The sequence below is a fragment of the Sus scrofa genome, chromosome 7 (genome assembly GCF_054392235.1).
Source record: "Sus scrofa isolate SSC_HxYL_T2T_F1_AM1 chromosome 7, Sscrofa_HxYL_maternal_Yorkshire_Landrace_v2.0, whole genome shotgun sequence".
Lineage (NCBI taxonomy): Eukaryota > Metazoa > Chordata > Mammalia > Artiodactyla > Suidae > Sus > Sus scrofa.
Window position 1 is genome coordinate 47,317,277 of NC_139389.1, and position 21,112 is coordinate 47,338,388.

At 58.6% G+C, this 21,112-nt stretch overlaps 1 protein-coding gene, 1 long non-coding RNA gene and 1 other non-coding gene across 6 annotated transcripts in view; 2 read left to right on the forward strand and 1 right to left on the reverse strand.

Annotated features, from left to right (window-relative positions):
* LOC146401553 (uncharacterized) overlaps window positions 1-21,112 on the forward strand; it is an 838,561-nt gene that overhangs the window by 795,305 nt on the left and 22,144 nt on the right. The window lies entirely within an intron of this gene.
* Window positions 1,812-18,027, forward strand: VEGFA (vascular endothelial growth factor A). Of its 4 annotated transcripts, none has more exon segments than NM_214084.2 (7): window positions 1,812-2,929; window positions 5,955-6,003; window positions 9,195-9,391; window positions 10,199-10,275; window positions 10,615-10,644; window positions 13,781-13,912; window positions 16,091-18,027. In NM_214084.2, coding segments are annotated over 7 exon segments (573 nt in total). In that variant the 5' UTR covers window positions 1,812-2,863; the 3' UTR covers window positions 16,113-18,027.
* Window positions 8,890-8,962, reverse strand: TRNAV-AAC (transfer RNA valine (anticodon AAC)). Its single transcript has one exon. It is a non-coding gene; the product is annotated as a tRNA-Val (tRNA).

Here is a 21,112-nt window from a genome sequence, read left to right on the forward strand (position 1 = left end):
GGAGAGGGAAGGATGGGGTGGCGGCTGAGCCGGCCCCTCTGCTTGTAGGGGCTTCGGGACACCCCTCCTGTGAAACTGGGGTACTAAGGGGGTAAGCTAGTGCCCTGATCATGTGCTGAGACTGGCAGCTGGCTGAGCAACTCCTTGGATCCTTTTGGTCAACCTGGGGGCAGTGACTGGCTCCTGTTCTCAGCCTTGCTCCCATTCTCCGCCCAGGCCTTCACAGAGGCTCCATCAGCTCCAGGCCAGGGCCTGGCTAGATCTGGATGAATAATGAGACTGGTCGGTCCCTCTCTTCCCACAGGTATCAGCCCCCCCACCCCTACCCACTTTGTTCCCTGGGGGAGCCTGGGAGCTGCTGGGTCAAAGCCCAACCAGGAATTTTTCCAGGCTGGTTCCTGTATGTGAGGGAGAGTTGGGGGGCCTTTGGGGGGGGCAGTTAGGGAAGACATGGGGAGTTGGGGGAGAGGCTTTGAAGGAAGGGAGAGGATCCAGGGGAAGGGAGGAGAGGCTGTCAGCTGTGAGAAGGAGGCAAGGGATCCTGGAAGTCTGGGGGCTGCTGAGGAGAACTCTCCAGTTCTGTTCAGAGGATGAGCTGTGAGCCTGGACTGGGGCTGATAGAAGCTTTGGCCCCCGGCCTGGTGGGAGCTCCGGGCAGCTGGCCTACAGACGTTCCTTAGTGCTGGTGAGTAGGTTTGAATCATCACTCAGGCCCTGGCCTCCATCCGCCCCCACCAGCCCCCTGGCCTCAGTTCCCTGGCAACATCTGGGGTGGGGGGGGGAGGCAGGAACAAGGGCCTCTGTCTGCCCAGCTGCCTCTCCCTTTGGGCTCTGCCAGACTCGGCAGTGCATACGTGGGCTCCAACAGGTCCTCTTCCCTCTGGGCCACTGACTAACCCCAGAGCCACACAGCTTCCCGCTCTCTGCCCCCCAAACTTGGTGCCAAATACTTCTCCCCAGGGGAATCTCCCCAAACACTTCCCAAAGGACTCCACTCACTCCAGCCCATTGGCTGCAACTCACTCTGATGTCAGCAGGCCAGATGAAGGCTCCAGATGGGCACCCTGTCCAAGATGGATACATCGTGCCCTCTGTGCCCAGCTCCGGGCTCTGTGCACATGTGGCCATTATAGTCCCAAACATGCCACTGTTTGAGAGATCAGAAACGGGGCGTCAGGGGTAATGTCTCTTTACCCTCTTCTGAGGCCTCTTGAGCCAGAGCTGGGGTGTGCAGACGGTAGTCACTAGGGGGCGCTCAGCCACCACAGGGAAGCTGGGTGAACTTGGCGAGCGGCGTCTGCGTGAGAGTGAAGACGCGTGTGTCTGGGTGTGTGTGGGTAGGACTCTGAGAGCGCTGGAGGTGGGAGGCCAGAGATCGCCCCAGGATTCCAACAGATCTGTACGTCTCTCTCTTCACCTGTCCCTGTCCAACTTCCCCAAACCCCTATTCTCTCCAATATTCCCAGCGTAAAGGGAATGGCTCTCGAGCCCTGGCCGCACATAACCTCACTTTTCTGTACCCTCCCCCCAAATACCGCGCGGTCGTGTGCCTCTCCGGGCAAAGGGAGGCGGATAGGTCATGTTGAGGCTGTGACCCTTGGTGGGGGTCGAGCTTCCCTTCGCTGGGGTGAAATGGGGGCCCAGGCTTCGTTCGGTATCCCTAGGGAAAGGCAGCGCCAGGGGTCGGAGCCGCGCGCGGAGGGGACGGACTCCAGGGTTGAGGCTGGGCCTGTCCCCGCCCCTGGGCGTGTCGGGGGCGTGCCGGGGCGGGGCCAGGCCTTCTTTTTAGTCAGCTTCTAGCGGTGAAGAGCGCAGAGGCTTGGGGCAGCCGGGCTGCTGGGAGGCCGCGGCACTGGGGGCGAGAGGAGCCGGCGGCAGCGGCGCTCGGTCGAGAGACGCATCCGCAAGGCGGACGAGCCGGCGGGGTCACCAGCTTGGGGGTCTCCGCGCTGGAATTTGATATTCATTTATCCAGGGCTCACCCTCCTCCTTTTTTTCGGAGACATTTTTGGAAAACCGTATTCTTTTCCGTTTTAATTTATTTTTGCTTTCCATTCCCCGCTAAATCGGGCCGATCGTTTGGGGAGATTGCTCCTTTACTCCCCCAAATCACTTCGGATTTTGGAAACCAGCAAAGAGAAGAAAGAGGTAGCAAGAGCTCCAAAGAGAAGTCGAGGAAGAGAGAGAGACCGGGTCAGAGAGCGCGCGCGGGCAAGCAAGAAACGAGAGGGACAGGGGCAAAGTGAGTGACCTGCTTTTGGGGGTGACCGCCAGAGCGCAGCGTGAGCCCTCCCCCTCGGGATCCCGCGTCGGACCAGCAGCGCTGACGGACAGACAGACAGACACCGCCCCCCGCCCCAGCGCCCACCTCCTACCCGGCCGGCGGCCGACCGTGGACGCGGCGGCGAGCCGCGGGCAGGAGCCGGAGCTCGCGCCCGGAGGCGGGGTGGAGGGGGTCGGGGCTCGCGGCGTTGCACTGAAACTTTTCGTCCAACTTCTGGGCTGTTCTCGCTCCGGAGGAGCCGTGGTCCGCGCCGGGGCAGCCGAGCCGAGCGGAACCGGGAGAAGTGCTAGCTCGGGCCGGGAGGAGCCGCAGTCGGAGGAGGGGGAGGAGGAAGAAGAGAAGGAAGAGGAGAGGGGGCCGCGGTGGCGACTCGGCTCTCGGAAGCCGGGCTCATGGACGGGTGAGGCGGCTGTGTGCGCAGACAGTGCTCCAGCCGAGCGCGCGCCCCAGGCCCTGGCCCGGGCCTCGGCTCCGGGAGGAAGAGGAGCCCGCCTGGGCGCTGAGGAGAGCGGGCCGTCCCGCAGCCCGAGCCGGAGAGGGAGCGCGAGCGGCGCCGGCCCCGGCCGGGCTTCCGAAACCATGAACTTTCTGCTCTCTTGGGTGCATTGGAGCCTTGCCTTGCTGCTCTACCTCCACCATGCCAAGGTAAGCGGCCGTGCCCGCCTGGCGCCGCGGGCCGCTGCGAGCGCCTCTCCCGGCTGGGGACGTGCGTGCGAGCGCGCGCGTGGGGGCTCCGTGCCCCACGCGGGTCCTTGGGCACCGGGCGCGCGGCTTCCCCTCTATCCTCGTACATGTAGGGGGAGGGGGCGCGCGCTAGGTGGGAGGGCACCGGGCTAGAGTCTCACCGCCCACGCGGGCCCTGCCCACCCACCAGAGTCACCGCACGTACGATCTGGGCCGACCAGCCGAGGGCGGGAGCCGGAGGAGGCGGCTGAGGGGGCTGGGCTTGCGCTGCCGCCGGCGGCTGAAGTTTGCTCCCGGCCGCTGGTCCCCGAGAACTGGAAGTCCGGGCAGCGGGGGCGGGAGTCGGAGCCCAGCGGGCGGGGGTGGGGGTGCTCGGACCTTGGACCGGAGGAGGGCAGAGAGCGTAGAGGGGGCAGGGCGCCGGCAGGAGAGGGGGCTGGCTGTCACTGCTGCTCGATCTCTGCGGCCCTCGCCGCGAGTTGCGGAAAAGTTTTTGGGTGGATTGCTGCTGGGACCCCCTCCTCTCCGCCGGACCACCTGCGCCGCACCACCCCCGCCCGTCCTCGCTCGCGTCCCGCTCGGTGCCCGCCCTCCCCCGCCCGGCCGGGCGCGCGCGGCGCGGAGCCGATTACATCAGCCCGGGCCTGGCCGGCCGCGTGTTCCCGGAGCTGCGGCGGCCCGAGCCGGGAGCCCGGGGCGGCAAGCGGCGCCCCTCCCCCCGCCGGCCCTCCGCGGGAAGGTGACCTCTCGAGGTAGCCCCAGCCGGAGGACCCGGAGAACCACCCCTATCCCCTCCCGCCGTTCCCGGCCCCTAACCCCGTCCTAGGAGGAATTTCCTGACGCCCCTTCCCCATTTCCTCCTTGGCTCGAAGCGAAACCCTTGTCACCCCTTTATTTTCACTCCCTTATGCCGAGAAGACCCATCTAACCCCTCGCTGGCCCCAGAGTCCGGGGGAAGAATGGCCACTGTCAGGAGTCGGGCTGCTGGGGCCCAGCCGGTGCTTTGTCGAGACTCTACCTAAAGTCCCGACTTGGTGACAGCCTGCTTCCTTCTCCTCCCCCACATTTCCGAGGGAGCTGTACTTTAGCTTTTATGGGGGTGGCCTAAGGGAGGGTTTAAAGAGTGTTGTTTTCCCATTTTACACTTTTAGGGAAAATGGTTGGAAATTTGCTGTGACATGGGCAGTGTGGGACCAGCCCTCCCTGAACCTTTGGAGGGAGCTCCTGCCAGCCTTGCAAACACACTTTGTTCTGGTGAAATGGGCGTTGGAGCAGGAGCAGGTGGTTTGGGAACTCCAAACTTGCCCACCCAGCGTGGTTCTCAGAGCCGCCTCAGGGGTCCTTTGCGCTCCCCCCTCAGGCACAGAGTCCCCTTGGGCAGAGGCAGAAGGAAAGAAACGGGCTAGGGTCCCTGCTGCCACCCGGAGTTCCTCAGACCCTGGCACAAAGGCCTTGGCTCCAGGCCTCCAAGGGAGGGGGAGGGGGAGGAGAGGCTGCCTAGCCACAGCGTGACCTTCAGAGGCCCCCAGAGAAGGGCACCTGGCCCCTCCCCGCCCAGAACTGTCTCTCCGGGTGCCCCCTGGCCTTGGAGGGGGTATGAAGTTTCCGTCCCCTTTGCTCGTTGGGGGCCCAGGAGGAGTGGAGGGCATAGGGGGAATGTTGGCAGAGGGAAGCCAGGGGGTGCCAGGGAGATGGGTGACGGGCTGAGGTGGAGGCTCCAGGGGGTCCCCAAGGGAGCTACAGGGGGAGGCGATCCATCTGGGATCCTGGAAACTGTTATCTGATCTTGGCCCTGGGGGCAAGGCTGGGGGTCTGGGGTGCATTGAGGGGTGTGTAGGAAGGAGGGGGACAGACAGTCAGACTTCTCTGCAGAGTCTGCAGTTCTGTGGGCCAGAGTGCAGCTCTGCTGCTCTGGATCTGCTCCCAAAAAGGGGCAGGTGGGGTGGGCAGTTGGTGACAACTGGAGACCCTCTGGAAGGGCGGGGGTGGGGTCCGGGGTGGGGGGAAGCCTTTGCCTGTGGGGTGCTGTCAGGTCCACATGGTTGGGCTAGTTGACCTTCACAGCTTCTGGGGAGGGGAGGAATGATATGGTGGGGGCGGGGAGGGACAGGGAGGCCGCAGGCCTAGGTGGTGCAGGGGGCCCCCTAGGGGCTGGGCAGTGCTAAGGCACCAAAGGCTTCCCAGGTTGCCTTTGAGGAAGGTGCCCGGCAGGTGCAGGTGCGAGGCACTTGGGACCCCCCTCCATCTGGGAGGAAGAAGAAACCAGGGTTGAGGTGGGCGTGTGAGGCTTTGGAGATACAGTCAGGCTCTAGGGAGATTTGCGCACAGGAAAAAATGGGGCTCTCCCCTCCCTGAGGGTTTCCTCCCAGGTTTGAACCTCTAGGCAACCTGTGGGTTTGCTGAGTGTTCCTGAGGACCGAAGCATTGGGATGGGGGAGGGAGCTTGGTGCCCTTCGGTCCTCTGCACCCCCCTCCCCTCCCCAGCACCAGCTCACCCTGGTATTTGTCATGTCAGCAGGAGAAGGTCACCATGTTGTTTTTCTCGCCCCTGGTCCTTCCTTCCTGCCCCAGTCCAAATCTGTCCTCCTGTTTGACCTTAATACTTACCCGTGGCTTTGGACCAGGGAGTCAGGGGGGCTGAGAGACGCCACTGCTCTTAGCTCAGCAAGGGGCCAGTGAGAGCTGGAAAAGGGGATTGTGGGGGAGGGGCAGGGACCTGGACAGCACAGCCTTCTGGTGTGTTCGTCCCGTGTTTTGAGCATCTTTCCCCCCCTCCGCCATAGCTGGTCCGTCTTGATCTTCCTTGGCTTCAGAATTGGAGTCGCGAGCATGCTTTGTGCTCCGGGGAGGTGCCCTGTTCCATTCAGAAGCCTTGGAGAAGCCACAGGCTGCGGGCTGGGAGGGACTGAGGCGGGAGCAGGGGCGGGGTGGCCGGGCCTGTGCATCCCTGCCCCTGCCCATTCTTCCCTCTTTGTTTTGTCCTCAGTGGTCCCAGGCTGCACCCATGGCAGAAGGAGACCAGAAACCCCACGAAGGTGAGTGTCCGTCTCCCCCCCCCACCCGCCGTGGCTCCCTTGATCTCCGGGGCATGGGTGGGAAGGCTTAGTTCCTTCTTCTCAGGTCTGGGTAGTGGGGGGAAGGGGCACAGGAATCTGGGGACCAAGAAAAGAAGAGGTGAGGGCCAGGAGATTAACCCTTCCGTCTGGAGGGTCTGTCTTTCCGACTCAGACTTCTGCCAGAAATGTCTTTTTTTCTTCTGCTCTTTCCAGTAAAATCTTATCTTGAGAAGGAGCCATGAGCACAGACTGGGAAAACAAATAGTATTCAAGGATCCCAGATGTCCTGGGAGGTGTCCCTCGTCCCCCCAGCTCCCAGGGGAGGATGGATATTCCATGTCACTTTCCAGCACAGCCAGGTTCCCACCTGTGGGGTCTGTGACCCTTGCAGTCCAGATGCGGGCTGTGCATGAGGTGGAGGTGAGGGAGCCTAGCTCCATGGAACCCTCTCTCCCCAGTGTGCATTCCTTGTAGGGTGGAGAGAGAAAGATTTACATGCCACCCCCTCCCCGCCCCCGACCCAGCCCTCCTGGGGAGCAGCTTTGGGTGCTTGTGAACTTCCCTCCGGGTCCAGCAGAGGGCTGGCTGTAGCTCCCGGGAGCCCCGCCCCTCTGGCCAGCCGAGTCGCCTGCCTTTTGTTCGCTGCAGTTTGGAGTACAGATCCTCCTGTTTCTCTAGGGACACCCTGGCTCTCCCTACCACTGAATGTGGCCTCTGCACCAGCCTGATGTGCCACTCCCCCAGCGCCCCACCTCTGAGGAAGGGAGGCCCTGGGGTCTTCCCCCACGCCCTTTCTCTCCACCCAGATCCAGTGGCCTGGGTAGTGGCTAGGGGCAGGGTTTGTACTCCCCAGGCTGGTGGCTGTGTCCAGCCGGTTCTGCCTCCTTCCTTGCCCAGGAGGAGTGCTTTCCTTGATGCAGGGCCTGGCTTCCCAGCCTGTGCCACCGACAGACCCTCTGACCCCCACTCCCTGGGTGCACCCCCCCCAGCCTCCAGTGGTCTCTCTCTGGCCCTGGAGAAGCAAGACAAATGATCTTTGTTTGCTGGGGAAAAGGTTGTCTTCGAGAAATAAGGAAAACCACGAAGCCTGAAGTTGGAGTGATGTGTGTGCCCACGGCTGTGCCAAAGCAGGACAGCTTTTCCTGGAGGCAGTGGCTGGGGTGCAAAGGGTGTAGGTCAAGTCGCCCCCCTCCACCTCCTGTAGGCCTTAGGGATTCCAGGGAGCTATTACCCTCCATGGCCCAGGCCAGATGGTTCTGCTGGCTTGTCCTTGTGGCCCCGAAGCCTGTGCCCCCTCTGTCCCTAGCCACAATGAGGTGTCAGGTTAAGAATTCTTGATTAGTCATCTTCTTCAATATAGACTTGGCTTCAAAAAAGACCTCTTGAGATCCCTGCTCTTGTTTGTACTCTTTTTGATGACACTTGATCTTAACCCTTTGGGGGTAGAGAATTCTAGGTCCATTGGCTGGAGGGGGAAGCAGAGACCTCGGGCAAGGCCAGGGACAAGCTTGGGAGCCCCCATGGTTCTCCTTCCTGTTTTCACACCTGTGGCCTCCCCGCTTTCCGCCACATTCTCCTTGTGTGTGTACACTCCCCCACACCGAGCTCGGCTCATCTTCCTTTACCCCTCTGGAGGGAGGAGCAAGGGGAGGCCCAGCTACGGCCTCTGGGGAGAGGCAGCTGGGGAAATGCCCTTGGATGCCTTGGTGGGATTCCAAACCTTGTGTCACCCTGGCCGATGAAAGGGCACTTGTTTTGGGGCTGGAAAAGTGGAAGGCAAAAGCCTATACTTTAGCCTGTGTTTCAGTGTCTTTAGTGATCAGCCCAAGCCACTTACACGGATGTGCAGAGTCTGAGGCCCATATTGGGAGGAACGGGCCCAAGGTCACACCAAGTCCTGGCCAGAGCCCAGGCTTCCTCGCTGGCCAGGTGCTGCTTCTCCCCTCCTGTATAGGGGAAGCTCATCTCAGGGACAGGATATGCCCAGTGGTGTTGGTGGTGTGGTTGGTGGGGAGTGATGGGGAGTGGCAGGCTGGGGCACAATTTGGAGTAGTCATTCCAGTATCCTGACTTTATTTCTTCTCAAGGGCCCCGCCCCCGTGGCCCAGAATTACCTCTTCATGCTCTGGCTCCACAGGCAGCCTGGGAAGCTGTCTTTACCCTGGGCTCCCTGCAGGTCAGCTTCTAGAAACACTGTAGCTGTAGTGGCAGCACCGTTTTTGCCATGATGCAAGCACTTTGCCTTCCTGGGTGGGGTTATCGGTGCCTGGCAGGGCCCGCACAGTGTGCCCGCCCAGAGCCCCCTGCTGATTGCGGGCAGATCCAGCCTCTGCCCTTCACCTCCTCATGTCCAGGGAGAGGATCTGGCAGGTGGCAAAGCGCCCCCTGGTGCTGCCCCCTCTGTTATGTTAGTTTGGGAAGGCTTTGATGTCAAGAGCTGACTTTATTTCTCATAGGCAGTGTGGCCTTGGAGCCAGTAACCCTGCATCTCTAAGCCTCTACTTTCCCATTTATAAAATGGGGGGTCCTACTAGAACCTCGTAGGACCAAGGGGGACAGTTGTTTGGAGTGACCTCTCTGGGCTCTTGTACACAGCGCTCAGCAAGCCCTCATTAAGTGGTTGTCGGTTAATGGTGTGGCTGTGGGGAGGTTGGAGGGAAATGGGGGGGCAGGTTTGCTAAGCTGGCTGTTCCTCCTTTCCCGGGAAGCTTAGAGCACCCCCAACACGAACACTCATGCACAGACTATCCTCTGGCATCAAGGTTGACCCAGGGATTGGCTTGGCTGTCATGGGCAGGCGGGGGGGATCCGATCTGGCAGGCTGCTGGAACCGCCAGCCACGTGTAATCTTTGATGAGAACTCAGTGTTTCCGCCTGGTTTTGAACTGGGGACCTTTTGCATGTTAGGCGAACGTGATAACCACTACACTACGGAAACCACGTGCGTGTGATCTCTGGAATCAAAACAAGCCTTCACCAGTGTGGATGGTGGAAAGCTTAGGAAAGGGCTTCAACCGCAGCCTGAGGGACTAAAGTTAGAGTTTCGGAAGGGCTAGCCCTGCCGTGGCTGCCTCTCCCAGGAAGGAGCAGCTTTGCCGAGCCAGGTGGAGAGAGGGGCCGGCCCCCTCTACAGTGACCTGATGGGCTCACGTGTCACCCCTCCCACGCAGTGGTGAAGTTCATGGACGTCTACCAGCGCAGCTACTGCCGTCCAATCGAGACCCTGGTGGACATCTTCCAGGAGTACCCCGATGAGATCGAGTACATCTTCAAGCCGTCCTGTGTGCCCCTGATGCGGTGCGGGGGCTGCTGCAACGACGAAGGTCTGGAGTGTGTGCCCACTGAGGAGTTCAACATCACCATGCAGGTGGGCACCAGCGGGGAGTGGGGGAGGGGGCTGCAGCTGGGGCGTCGGGCTTTGGCCACAGGTGGTCCCTGGTCCTCTCCTGGGCAGCTCTTGAAGGGAGGAGCCAGGCTCGCCTTGCCTGGCTCCTGCCCCTGAGTCAGTCATGGGGAGGCGTGGGGGGCTTGCTCTCTTTGGAGAAAGAGCTGCTCGCATATCCCAGGCCAGGTTTCCAGCAAGCCCTGACCACCACCTCCTCCCCCTGACCTCTGCCCCTCGACCCCCGCCCCCGGAACAGGAGTCCTTCCCTTTCTCTCTTGGAGGAAGAGGGTCCACCCTCCTTGGGGGCCCCGTTTGGGAAGCTGGATGAGCCTGGTCTGTGGAGAGTTTAAAAAGCCCGTTGTTGGGTGCTGCCTGCTGATGGGCATGTCTCAGCCTGGATGGGGAGGGGGGGAGATCTGAGACCCCCCCGCGAGAGGTGGGTGGCTCTTGGGTAGCTATGGGAGGGTAGGGTGAGCCCCGGAGGGGATGACAGGAGGGGAGGGGTGCGGAGTGGCAAGAACCCAGGACCTGAATTCCCAGCCTGGCCAGCCCTGCAGCCATGATTGCCCTCAAGAGAAACAGAGGCTCCTTGAGGTCAGCAGGGTGGCGGGGAGTTGGGCGTGGGCCTGAGGCTCTTCCCAGTAGAGCCCCTGGTCCCCCGCTACCTCCACCACCCATCCCTGCTCTGTAGAACCCCTGGGTGCTGAGTGGCAGGAGCCACAGGGGTGTCCCACCTGGGTATGGCTGGCTGGGTCACTAACCTCTGTGATCTGCTTCCTCTCCCTCCAGATTATGCGGATCAAACCTCACCAAGGCCAGCACATAGGAGAGATGAGCTTCCTACAGCACAACAAATGTGAATGCAGGTGAGGATGGAATCACAGAGCCATTGGTTCAGCGAACGGCTGCAGAGGGGCCTGCTCTGGGACGGGGTTCAGCAAGTTCCACTTGTTAGCCCTCTTCTACTTTCCAGCCATGTAACTGAGGGCTTTTCGATTTTATTCCAGCCCACCTCGGGCACATAATAGAATGTACCACCTAGCATTGTTATGAGGATTAAGTGATTTATTATATGTCAAGAGATTAAAACTGCACCGATGGGTCATAAATACTGTTTTTACGATTATTATTGTGATTGTAATCGTTACCATCAGCACCTGAACGCCTCTCTGTTTTGTTCTTTTCTCTTTCTCTACCCACTGCAGACCAAAGAAAGATAGAGCGAGGCAAGAAAAGTAAGTGGCCATGACTTTAGCTCTTCTTCCTCTTCTTGGCCAATTGTCTGGGTTTGGGGCTCTTGGCTTCCTCTCTCAGGGGCATCCAATGGCTTCACTGGGTCTGAGAGCTGGTCTCATGGGGACTTGGGGTGACAGCCGTGGGATGGAGCAAAGTCTCTGGCTCTAGGACAAGTGACAAAACCCAGCCTGGTGCCTGGAGCTTCCTTTGGAAGCGGCGCTGCGTCTCCAGGCCATTCCTGGCCGGGACTTGGTGGTCTTGGTGTTTGGGGGCCAGTGTGGACGCTGGCTCCCGGGCTTGCTCTAGCCTCCCATTGCCCACAGCAGGGAGAGGGAGTGGGTGGCGGAGAGGCCAGCTTTTGTGTGTCAGAGGACTTGGACTCTGTTGGTGGCTGCAGTAGTGGTGCAGTTGGATTGGGGGTCGGCCGGGGTGTTTTCTTGGCGCGTGCCCTCCTGTGGGAGCGAGGCAGGCCGGAGACACTCAGCCCCCTGGGCCAGGGAGAAAGGGAGAAGAGGCTGAATGTTGGTGGATTTCAGAGACTTGCAGTTGCTCCGTGTGGAGGCTCAGGTCAGGATGGGGCAGGGAGCGAGTGAGCCTTCAAGACGGGGTGAGCAGCTGGCACGGCAGGTGGGGGGAACGAGCCTGCAGGGGAAGAGACTGAGAGAGAGCATCCCTGTCCTTCCCCCACCTACCATCCTGTCTGCCCCCGGTGCCCTGGAGACACTGACACCCCAGAGGCTCCCCAACCCCTGCCTCTTCCCTAAGACCCCAACTTCCAGGATTTCTGTGGCTACCAGCACAGTGGTTTGGGAGAGTAGGCTCAGTGAGAGAGTGCCCACGCATGCGTGCGCGTGTGTGTGTGCGCGCGCGTGTGTGTGCGTGTGTGTGCGCATGTGTGCGCATGGGAGTGAAGACCCTCCTCCTTCTAGTACTTCCTTCTGAGAGGGGACAGACTTCCCCCGCTCCTCCCTGGCTCCCCCACTGCATTTCTCCCCCATGCCAGCCGTCCTGGGGGGCATTTTCCAGCGGGCAGCTGTGGAGAGGGCTGGTTTCCTTGAGGGGGACAGGCTTCAGCCTGCCCCCCCTTGCCCACACGGAGAGCAGGGGGCTCGCCTGGGCTCGGGAGAGAGTCTGGTGCGGTGGTGTAGCAGGCATTGTCAGGCTGGTGACAGGATGGCCTGCCAAGTGCTGCCCAGGCCCCTCCTCCCCACGCCTCCCTAACTCCCACCCCACCCTGCCGCCTGCCTGGGGCTCTGGGGACACCCAGCCCCTCCTCTCAGCTCAGGTTATGGCTGGGCTGGCTGGCGTCTTTCATGTGCCGCTCTTGGTTTTGTGCCAGCTCGCAAGGGAGCTGCTCTCCCACACTGAGACTCGCAGAGGCAGGGCCCCTGGAGGGACCCCCCCCGCCCCCCGGCAGTGATCCTACTTGGAAATGAAGGCAGAAGGTGCCAGAGCGTGTCCTGCCCATCATCAGCCCCCTCCCCGCCCCCCACCTCAAGTCAGGTCTCTGACCTTCTCCCTGAACTCTGGTCTCCCTTTTATGGCCCTTGACCTTCAGGGTCAGACCTGTTCAGAGATGCTGGGCAGACTGCTTGCCCTCCAGACGTTGCCCCTTGCCCGGGGCCAGGAGACACTGAGCTTCGAGGCCTGTGGGTCTGGTGCCCTCCGCCAGCCTCTGTTCCCCACCCACAGCCTTGCTAGGGGCTGAGTTTGCCCCCTGCCCCGAGGGTGACCAAAGTGAGAAGGAGCCCTTGAGTGCCAGCTGCTGCATCCTGCTTGTGCACATGTGCATGCATGTGAGTGTCTGTGTGTGTGTGTGTGTGTAGAGGACTTCCCTGAAACCCGCAGCCTCCCCATGTCGCGGAGCCTGTCCTGGGCCCTGCCCTCCTCGCTGCCTCCTCTCCTCTCCCCTTCCCCCTCGCTCTCTCTCTGTCTGTCTCTGTTTTTTTATTTTCCAGAAAATCAGTTCGAGGAAAGGGAAAGGGGCAAAAAAGAAAGCGCAAGAAATCCCGGTATAAACCCTGGAGCGTGTACGTGGTGCCACCGCTGTCTCGTTCCCTGGAGCCTCCCTGGCCCCCCAATCCAACTCCTGCCTGCAGGACCCTGGCATCCCGCCTCCCACCCTCCCCTCCCCATCTCTGGCTCCCATCCGCCTCCCCGCCCCGCCCCTGTGTCTCTCTCTCACTCTTACTCCACTAATTGGCACCATGGGTAGATGTGGTGGCGGCGGCGGCGGCGTTGCTGGTCCAGGGTTGGGGGTGGACAGAGGGGGCCTGGAGGATTCAGGGAGGGGCCTCTGGCTTGGCTGGGCACCGCCTTTCTCTCACCCACTGGGCACTGGTGTCGGGCCCATGTTGGCACGGGTGCCGGGTACTGATGCCTGCTCACCCAACTGGTTTCCACTGCTCCCAGCTTCCGCACTGTCAGGAAGCTGGGGGGCAGGGGTGGGGAGGGCAGACGTGGCGTGAGGAAGGGGCGTGGATAACATGAGGCAGCTCGTTGTCGGCCGAAGGAGGAGGTGGGGTCCAGCAGCACTGCAGCCTGTCCTTGTGGACTGGGGGTCTCTGGAGGGGGGCTCCACCCCTGGCACCCACAGAAGCCATAGGGCTGCCTCTTCCTCTGGGTTTGAGGCTGTCGGGGGGGCCCTTTGGCCACTGGTCCGTGGACCCAGCCTCTAGGCCTAGCCGTCACTCCCTGCCTCAGCCCACCTTTGGTGAAGGGGCCTGGGCATGAGCCTTGGCACAGGGAGGAGGTGGCTGTGATTGCTGTCCCCAGCAGATGGAGAGTCAGGTTGTGCTTTTTTCGGGGGTGGTAGCTGTGGGGGCCCCATGGCCCGAGACTTGCACTTGTGCCCATGGGACAGCACTGCCCCTTATGACAGCCCTCTCCTCGCATTCTGCCCATCTGCGTCTGCCTCTTTCTGCGGGCAGGCTTCCTAGCCAGTGCTGCCTCTTTCTGCCGCTGTCTCTTGTCTTCTGCTCTGGCATTGGACCCTTCCAGGGCGTGGAAGGGCATGGGGGCCCGCGCTCCGGGTGGGGGTGCAGCTGCGGACGTGGTAGGGGGTGTTGCATGGATTTTTTTTCTCTCTCTCTGCTGACGCTCTAGCTTAGATGTCTTTCCTTTTGCCTTTTGCAGTCCCTGTGGGCCTTGCTCAGAGCGGAGAAAGCATTTGTTTGTACAAGATCCGCAGACGTGTAAATGTTCCTGCAAAAACACAGACTCGCGTTGCAAGGCGAGGCAGCTTGAGTTAAACGAACGTACTTGCAGGTTGGTTCCCAGAGGGCAAGCAAGTCAGAGAGGGGCTTCCACAGAGATGGGGAGAGAGAGAGAGCGAGAAAGCGAGAGAGAGAGAGAGAGAGAGAGAGAGAGAGAGAGAGAGAGAGAGAGAGAGAGAGAGAAAGAGAGAGAACGAGAGAGCGAGAGCGAGCACGCACCTGAGAGGAGCCAGCTGCTTGCCTGGCTTCTAGCTGCCTGCCTGGTGACGGCTGCCTTCTCTGCTCGCGGGGCCCCTGCGCCAGGTGGCAGGCGTGGCTGGCCTGGTGGGGGCCCGGTCAGAGCTTGCCGGGGTTGCCTGAGTGGGCAGGCCAGTGTGGCTTCCTGTGGCGGTGTGGACGCAAGCTGAGTGTTGTGTCCTGTGGTCCTGCTCGTGGTGGCTGTTGGTCCTGATGTTGTTACCACTACCTTTGCTACTAATAGGGAGGGCCCTGCCCCTTGGGGGGGGCTGAGGGGGTGGACGCTGCCTCTTCAAAGCGCAAACACTCGAGGGCCTGGCCAAAGCCTCTGATGCCTGCACTGCTGGGTATCTCTTCCCTTTAGTGTCTCTCGGTGAGGACAGGGTTTGAGTCCATCTTCAGACTGGGGTCCTGGGGGGGCATGGGCTCTGGCTGTTGGCTTAGGGCGGTTAGGAGATTGAATTCAGGGGACACTAGATACCCTTAATACTCCAGGAGTCACAGCGACAACCTCAAACAGCCCACGTGTTTCCAAATGCCCCCAGGGTGGGGGCCATGCCCTCACCCTGAATATTAGCCTGTGAGCTCCTTCTGCCTGGGCCTGAGCTTTAGTCACCTGTCTGACCCTCCCAGGTGTCTGTCCCTTGTTCACACTGGGGACCGAGGAAGTATCAAGTGTGTGAGTGAAAACAAGACAAGAGTTTGGCGATGAGGGCAGGAGCTCGGGGCAGTGACAGGTGGCTGGCAATCTTTTGATGCCTCGATTGGCATTCGTACCTATTTGTCCTGTGCTCAAAGGCAGGGAGTCCTCTGGACCAGTGTCACCCTCACCCAGGGCAGAAAGGCTCTTATGAGGTCTCCCCCGGGCAGGGCCATGGTGCCCCAAGCCCTCCCAGATGCCTCATTAATTACCAAGGTCCTTGGGGTGAGGCTGTCTGTCCCATGTTCCTGTGGCTTGTGAGTGTCAGGGGACGCTGGGGGCCGGGCCCTGGGGTGTCGGCAGTGTTTGATGACAGGAAGTGTATGCCAGCGCTGGGGGTGGGGGCTCTGCCTCACCTCAGGGCTGGGTGAGGGCTTTGCCACATCCCCCGGGGGCCTCAGAGAAGATAAGGGACTTGCTATTTTTTAGGTGTATCATAGTGATTGTTCTGCAGAGCTGGGAAGGGGGCTGTCTGCCGCGACCTGGGAGCTGATGGAAGTTACCCCAACCCACCTGCTAACCTGGCTCTATGGGGGTGTTTCAGTCCCCACATCAGAGGCTTAGGATCCCTATTACCCCGGCTCTCAGCAGGGTAGGGTCTGCTCTGACCCCTCCTCACGTGGGGAGGGTAAAAGGCCAGCAGCCCAGGGGGAGGGGCCTGTCCTAGGCATCCCCTCTGCTCCCCCCACCCTAAGTTCACTAGCATATTGGAAAGGCAGCCTGGTGCCTGGGGCCCACAGCCGAGGCTGGGACGGTGGGCACAGAGAGGGGGCGTGTGTCCCTCACCTTCCCAGAGCCGCGGGCCCTGCTGGCTCTCCCTCTCTTGGGAGTCTCCCTTCCTGGCCGGCTGGCCTCTGCACAGACCCCGTCCTTTGCTCCCCCAACTGGCGCCCTCAAACCAGCCCCACAGGGACTGCAGCAAAACACCTTCCGCAGAGACGCTTTGCTGATTAACTTGGTCCAGCTCTGCTCACCCATCAGCTCTTAAATGTCACGTAGGGACTCTTCTTTGGTACGTGTTCATCTGTTCTTTGTGATGAGATGTCCTCGTGTCCTTGTCTAGTTGTCACAACTAGATCGTAAACTCCGGAGGGCAGGCTGCAGGCCCCCTCCCCTGGGCAGAGCTGCTGCTCTGTAGGGGCCCCCCTCGGACAGGGGCTCCTGGAGGCAGGACCTCGCTTTCTCTGTCCTCTCCACCGCCGCCACCGGCCTCCGCCTCGGGGGGCCGTGGCCTCCGCATCAGGCCTCCTCCCCGGGCCCTAACCCCCGGCCTCCGTTTCCTGTCCCCCGCAGATGTGACAAGCCGAGGCGGTGAGCCAGGCTGGAGGAAGGAGCCTCCCTCAGCGTTTTGGGCACCAGACGTCTCACCAGGAAAGACTGACACAGAACGACCCGTAGCCGCCGCCACCACCACACCACCGCCATCGACAGAACAATCCTGAATCCAGAAACCTGACGTGAAGGAAGAGGAGGCTGAGCGCAGAGCACTTTGGGTCCGGAGCGCGCGACTCCGGCAGAGGCATTCCCGGGCCGGTGACCCAGCACGGCCCCTCTTGGGATTGGATGGCCGTTTTTGTTTCTCTTGCTGCTAAATCACCGAGCCCGGAAGATTAGAGAGTTTTATTTCTGGGGTTCCTATAGACACACCCACCCACATACATACATTATATATATATATATATTATATATATAAAAATAAATATATATATTTTATATATATATAAAATATATATATTCTTTTTTTAAATTAACATTGCTAATGTTATTGGTGTCTTCACTGGATGTATTTGACTGCTGTGGACTTGAGCTGGGAGGAGAACGTCCCTACCCAGATCCCGACAGGGAAGAGGATGGACCGAGAGACTCCGGCGCCGTCTTTTTGTCCCTCTTAGGGAAGCCGGGGTCCCCTCCCCTGCCTGGGAATGCGCAAGGCCAGGGCATGGGGGCACATTTGGCCTGCTTCTGGGAACACCGACAAACCCAGCCCTGGCCCCGAGCCTCTACCCTGAGTCAAACGGATGGAAAGACAGACGACAGGGACAGGGGTGAGGACGCTGGCTCCGACCAGGAGTTCGGGGGAGCCTCGGGACACTGCTGTGCTTTGGGGACCCCCTCCGCGTGCTGCACCGGCATCTTGCCCCCAGGGGCACTGCCTGGATGATTTGGGAGCCCGGGTGGCCTTCACCCCCTCTCCCCTGCTCCCGAGATGCCCGGGGGCCACTGACACGTGGCGGAGACGCGAACAGAGACGGTGGTGGAGGAAGGGCCGCCCGGTGCCGGCTCGTCCTTTTCGGGAGGGGCCTTCTGCCTTAGCCCTCTCCCAGCTTCGCTTCCTGGGTGCAGCCCAGGAGGGCCCCATGTCCTCAGACCATTGAAACCACTAGTTCTCTCCCCCCCCAGGAAACCTGGCTGTGTGCGTGTGAGTGGTTAACCCACCCCTGTCCCCGACCCTTCCCGCGGCGTAGAGAGACAGGGCTGGGTCCCCGTGCCCACCCTGGAGGCAGAGGAAAGAGAAGTGTTTTATATGCGATACTTATTTAATATCCCTTTTTAATTAGAAATTAAAACAGTTAATTTAATTAAAGAGTAGGGTTTTTTTCAGTATTCTTGGTTAATATTTAATTTCAACTATTTATGAGATATATCTGTCTTGCTCTCTCTTACTTGTACTGGTCTTTGTGTATAAATTCCTGTTTCTAATCTCTCTCTCTCTGATCGGTGACAGTCACTAGCTGGTCCTGAACAGATATTTAATTTTGCTAACACTCAACTCTGCCCTCCCCTTTCCCCTGGCTCCCCGCCACACATTCCTTTGAAATAAGGTTTCAATATACATCTACATACTATATATATATTTGGCAACTTGTGTTTGTGTATATATATATATATATATATATATATATGTTTATGTATATATGTGATTCTGATAAAATAGACATTGCTATTCTGTTTTTTATATGTAAAGACAAAACCAGAAAAAATAGAGAATTCTACATACTAAATCTCTCTCCTTTTTTAATTTTAATATTTGTTATCATTTATTTATTGGTGCTACTGTTTATCCGTAATAATTGTGGGGGAAAAAGATATTAACATCACATCTTTGTCTCTAGTGCAGTTTTTCGAGATATTCCGTAGTACATATTTATTTTTAAACAACAACAAAGAAATACAGCTATATCTTAAAAAAAAAAGCATTTTGTATTAAAGAATTTAATTCTGATCTCAAAGCTCCTCCTGGTTTCTCCTTCTCCATTGAATCCTTGTTCCAGACTTCCTCCTGCCCCCTCTCCCTCCTCCCTTGGGGAACATGGCATTTGCCTGAGGTCTGGGAAAGGGGTTCTAGATGTGTAGGTTATGGGGTGACCCACCTCGTTGTGCTGGGGGCCAGAGTCCTTCCATTCTGGCTGGGCCAGTCCTGGGGGAGCTCATCCAGCCCCTGCCATCTATAGAAGGCGAGGGAGGGAGAGAAAGCTTAGATCAGAGTTGAGAGCCAGAGCTGAGCCACCTTCAGGAGTCATGTGATCCAGGTGGTTCCTTTGTTCAGGGAAGGGGATAGCCATGTGTCTGAGCTTGCTGCCCAGGGCACAGGATGGGGCTGGATTTGGCCCTGGAGCCTTGGCTGCAACAGGCTGGGAGTGGAAAGGGACTGCTCGTGGGGGCCAGTGACCCAGGATGTAATTTTGGAGGTAGGAGAGAGAGGTGGAGTAGCCCATATCTGCAGTGCCACAGTGTCAGGAACCCATGGCCTGGGCATGAGCTGCAGCTGAGCGGTTTTAAACAGGCACTGCTCCAGCAGGGGAGTCAGGGAGGCTGTTCAGGAGGCTGTTGTAGTCCTGGGGGAGGTGCTCTGAGCTGGTAGCAGTGACTTGGGTGACTGATCAAGGAGGATGCCCCCTGCCTCTCCTGGCCACCCTGTCCCTGTCATCGTGCAGCTTTGTGTCTACTAGACCCAAAAGTTTCTCTCTTTCTTTTCTTTTTTTTGCTTTCAGGGCTGCACCCGGAACATATGGAAGTTCTCAGTCCAGGGGTCAAATCAGAGCTACAGCTGCTGGCCACAGCCACAGCAACTCGGGGATCCGAGCTGCATCTGTGACCTACATCACAGCTCATGGCAACACCAGATCCTTAACCTACCAAGCGAGGCCAGGGATCAAACCTGAGTCCTCATGGATACTAGTCAGGATTGTTACCACTGAGCCACAATGGGAACTCCCCCAAAGTCTCATTTTTAAGTGTTCATTTTGCAAGCACTTTCCACCTGTGGCTCTTCTAACTGGTTAACACTGAATCCGCACCAGCACCCTGTGAGGTCGGGCCTCTTGCCATCCTGGGTGGGTATTTGCCTGAGCCTCCCACCTGGCTTCCCGGATTCTCCTCTCACCTGCACTGTCATCAGCACGGTGAGCCTGTTAAAATGTGAGCGGAATCATGTCACCTTTTGGCTCAAACCCCCACAGACTCTGTTTTACTCGGTGAAATAAGCCAAAGTCCATACGGTGGCCTTAAAAGGCCCTGCACCATCTGTGCTGCCCCCATCTCCCCGACTTAGTGACCTCCAGCCAGCACCCCCATGTCACTTGGTCGGCTCCAGCCACACTAGCTTCTCTGTTCCTCAGATGGTGGGCGTGCTCTCACCCCAGGGCCTTTGCACAGGCTGCTCCCTCTTCCTGGAGTGTCTTTCTCCAGACATGCCTTGTGTGACCCTCTTCCCTTCAAGTCTTGTTCTCTTCTCAACGAGGCCACCTCGACCATGGCATTTACAGTTGAAACCCCTTCTTCACTCTGCACGTGGGGTCTTCCTTTTCACTCACCTCCCCCGCCCCCGACCGCCACAGAACAGGCTATTTTCTAGCATACTCTAGAACAGCGCTGTGAACCACGATCTATGATGTGAACCACGTATGTAGTTTCAAGTGTTCTCCGAGCCAGATTTTAAAAGATAAAAGAAACAGGTAACATTTAATTTAATAATAACACATTTTACTTAACCCCAACATATCTAAAATATCATTCCAACGCTGAATCGAAATAAAAATGATTAATGAGAGGTTTTTACATTATTTTTGGTACTGTCTTCAAATCTGATGCGTATTTTTTTTTTTTTCTTTTTTTGGTCATGCCTGTAATATGTGGCAGTTCCCTGCCCGGGGATCGAACCTGTGCTGCTGCAGTGACAACTCCAGATCCTTAACCTGCTGCGCAACAAGAGAACTCCTATTTTGCTTTTCTATTGAACATTCAACTGGGAGTAGCCACAATTATCTTTTTTAAGGGCCGCACCCGAGGCATATGGAGATTCCCAGGCTGGGAGTCTAATTGGAGCTACAGCTGCTGGCCTACGCCACAGTCACAGCGACACAAGATCTGAGCCGTGTCTGCGACCTACACCACAGCTCATGGCCACGTCGGATCCTCAACCCACTGAGCCAGGCCAGGGATCGAACTGGCGTCCTCGTGGATCCTAGTTAACCACGGAGCCACGAAGGGAACTCCAGGGAGTAGCCACATTTCAAGTGCTTGTCATGTACACGGGACTAGTGACTGCCATTTAGGACAGTGTAGCTTTAAATTTTACCCCCCACTGTGGGCCTTCCCCCCACTACTAGAATGCAAGCAATGCGAGGCCAGAGCCTTTTATGTGTTTTGTTCATTGTTATATCTCCAGCTCCTAGAATGGTGCCTGAGACATAGAACATGCTCAATAAACACTTGTTATCTGGCTGACATTGTTGAAACTGAGGCCTGGCGACTGAAGATTTATTTCAGCCCAAGACTGTGGAGGTAGGTGAGGGGCCGCCCTGGTGGGAGTGGAGGGTTGAGGGCCTTGTTAACAGGTGGGGGGACATGAGCAGGGCTGGATGGAGAGAAGGGAACTCAGTCGTTGGTGGGGATTAGAAAAAGAGGCCTCTTCAGCCATGCCAGTCCCTGTCTCCTCCTCTTAGCCACCCTGGAGATGGGGCTCATTATGGCCGCTTGGCCGATGAGGCTCAGAGAGGGTAAATCACTAGCCCGAATTGACGCACAGCCAGGCCGTGGCCAAGCCAGAATTTAAACCAGCTTGCCTGACTCCACTTCTAGGGCTCTTCCACCTCACCACAGTTGCCCCAGGCTAGGGCAGAACATCAACCAAGAAAAATGAATCGTCTAGACTGAATACAAACAGGCAGCACAAAAGTGGGACAGGGGGAGGATGTGGTGGTGGCCAAACCCAGGGCTGACATCCAGATTTCCCCAAATGTGGTAAGGCAAGGCAAGGCAAGAGAGGTCTCCAGGGGCTAGGGCTCGTCCGTAGAAGATCCGAAACCTAAGCAC